At 40.3% G+C, this 1,274-nt stretch overlaps 1 protein-coding gene across 1 annotated transcript in view; it reads left to right on the top strand.

Moving 5' to 3' along the window:
* The window catches only part of XYLB (xylulokinase), a 254,081-nt gene extending 253,056 nt beyond the window's left edge, over nucleotides 1-1,025 (top strand). The window contains exon 16 of the mRNA XM_044676323.1: nucleotides 393-1,025. Within this exon, the coding sequence (XP_044532258.1) occupies nucleotides 393-470 (78 nt within the window). The 3' untranslated portion in view covers nucleotides 471-1,025. The remainder of the gene's footprint in view (nucleotides 1-392) is intronic.
* Nucleotides 1,026-1,274: the final 249 nt, after the last annotated feature.

The raw sequence follows: 1,274 nt of genomic DNA on the forward strand, positions 1-1,274 counted from the left end.
CAGATACTTCCTAGCTATATGATCCTAGGCAAGTCACTTAATCCCCACAGTAATCCCTTACCACTCTTTACCTTGAAACCAATACACAATATTGATTCTAAGGTGGAAGGTAAGAGTTTTTTTTTAAATTAAAGGACTTATCCAAGGTCATATAGTCAACATGTCAGAGGTAGGACTTGAACTCAGACCTTTCTTTCTTTCTTTCTTTCTTTCTTTCCCTATCCCCTATACCATGATCATGATGCCTCTTAAATCTAATTCTGCTAAGATACAACTTTAGAAATCATTTAACCAGGCTGTAGGAAGTTGTCCAAACCAAGACTGCAAGTAGTTCTCCACTGTACCAAACATTGTAAACTTCCAGCTTCTCAAATGATTTGCTCTTGTTTCAGGTTTATGGACCACTCCTCAAGAGGTATGCTGAGTTGGAACAGCAGATTGTCCTGCAATCCCATGCACCACCCAACTGAAAAGTCAGGTGCTCCAAAATTGCTGTCAATGTGGAAAAGAGGAATCGACATGTCCCGAAATTTCCTGTGATTGTTCCCGTTTCTTCCTCTGGTTAATCAAGCATAATGAGTAGGGGTCCAACTCAACAGTCTCCTCCTCCTCTAGGAAGCTGCCTTTCACTGCTCTGGTCTACGCTGAACCCTCCTCTGACCTTGGCCACCAAACCGGATTACACACTGCCATAGAGTGTTGTCTGCTTCAATGATGTGTCTCCTCTCCCCAACAAGGCTTTAATCACTTTAATCACTAATCACTTTAAAGGGAGGCACCAGATTCCATGCATAAGTTTGCCCTGAACAATGTCTCACAAAAATTTTGTTAATAGATTTCACCTAAACTCCCTGATAAAGTACATTTCCTAAACAATGTTCACAAGGATCTATGACATGCTTTCACCAAAACTCTTTAAGCAGAACGTGTATGTTGTCTGTATTCCATGCACTCAAAAGCCTGAGTACTGATTAAAGGCTAATGGAAATGAATTGAAACCCAAATAAAATGAATTATAGCTTCTACATACTGCCCTTGAACATTGGCACAGTACTTCATAGCCTCATACTATTTGAGCTTCACCATAAAGGAGGTACTAAGGGGGTCATTTTGCCCATTTTATAGATGAAAAAATTGAGAATCAACTTGAAAGCTTCAGGTCGACATTTTGAGCCCAGGTCTTCCTAACTCCTTTCTAGCCACCAAGCTATGTCCTATCTAAAATCTAGATCACAGCAGTTATCATATGCAAAGGTCCAATCATGATTGGTCCA

Source organism: Gracilinanus agilis, chromosome 1 (genome assembly GCF_016433145.1).
Source record: "Gracilinanus agilis isolate LMUSP501 chromosome 1, AgileGrace, whole genome shotgun sequence".
Classification (NCBI taxonomy): Eukaryota; Metazoa; Chordata; class Mammalia; order Didelphimorphia; family Didelphidae; genus Gracilinanus; species Gracilinanus agilis.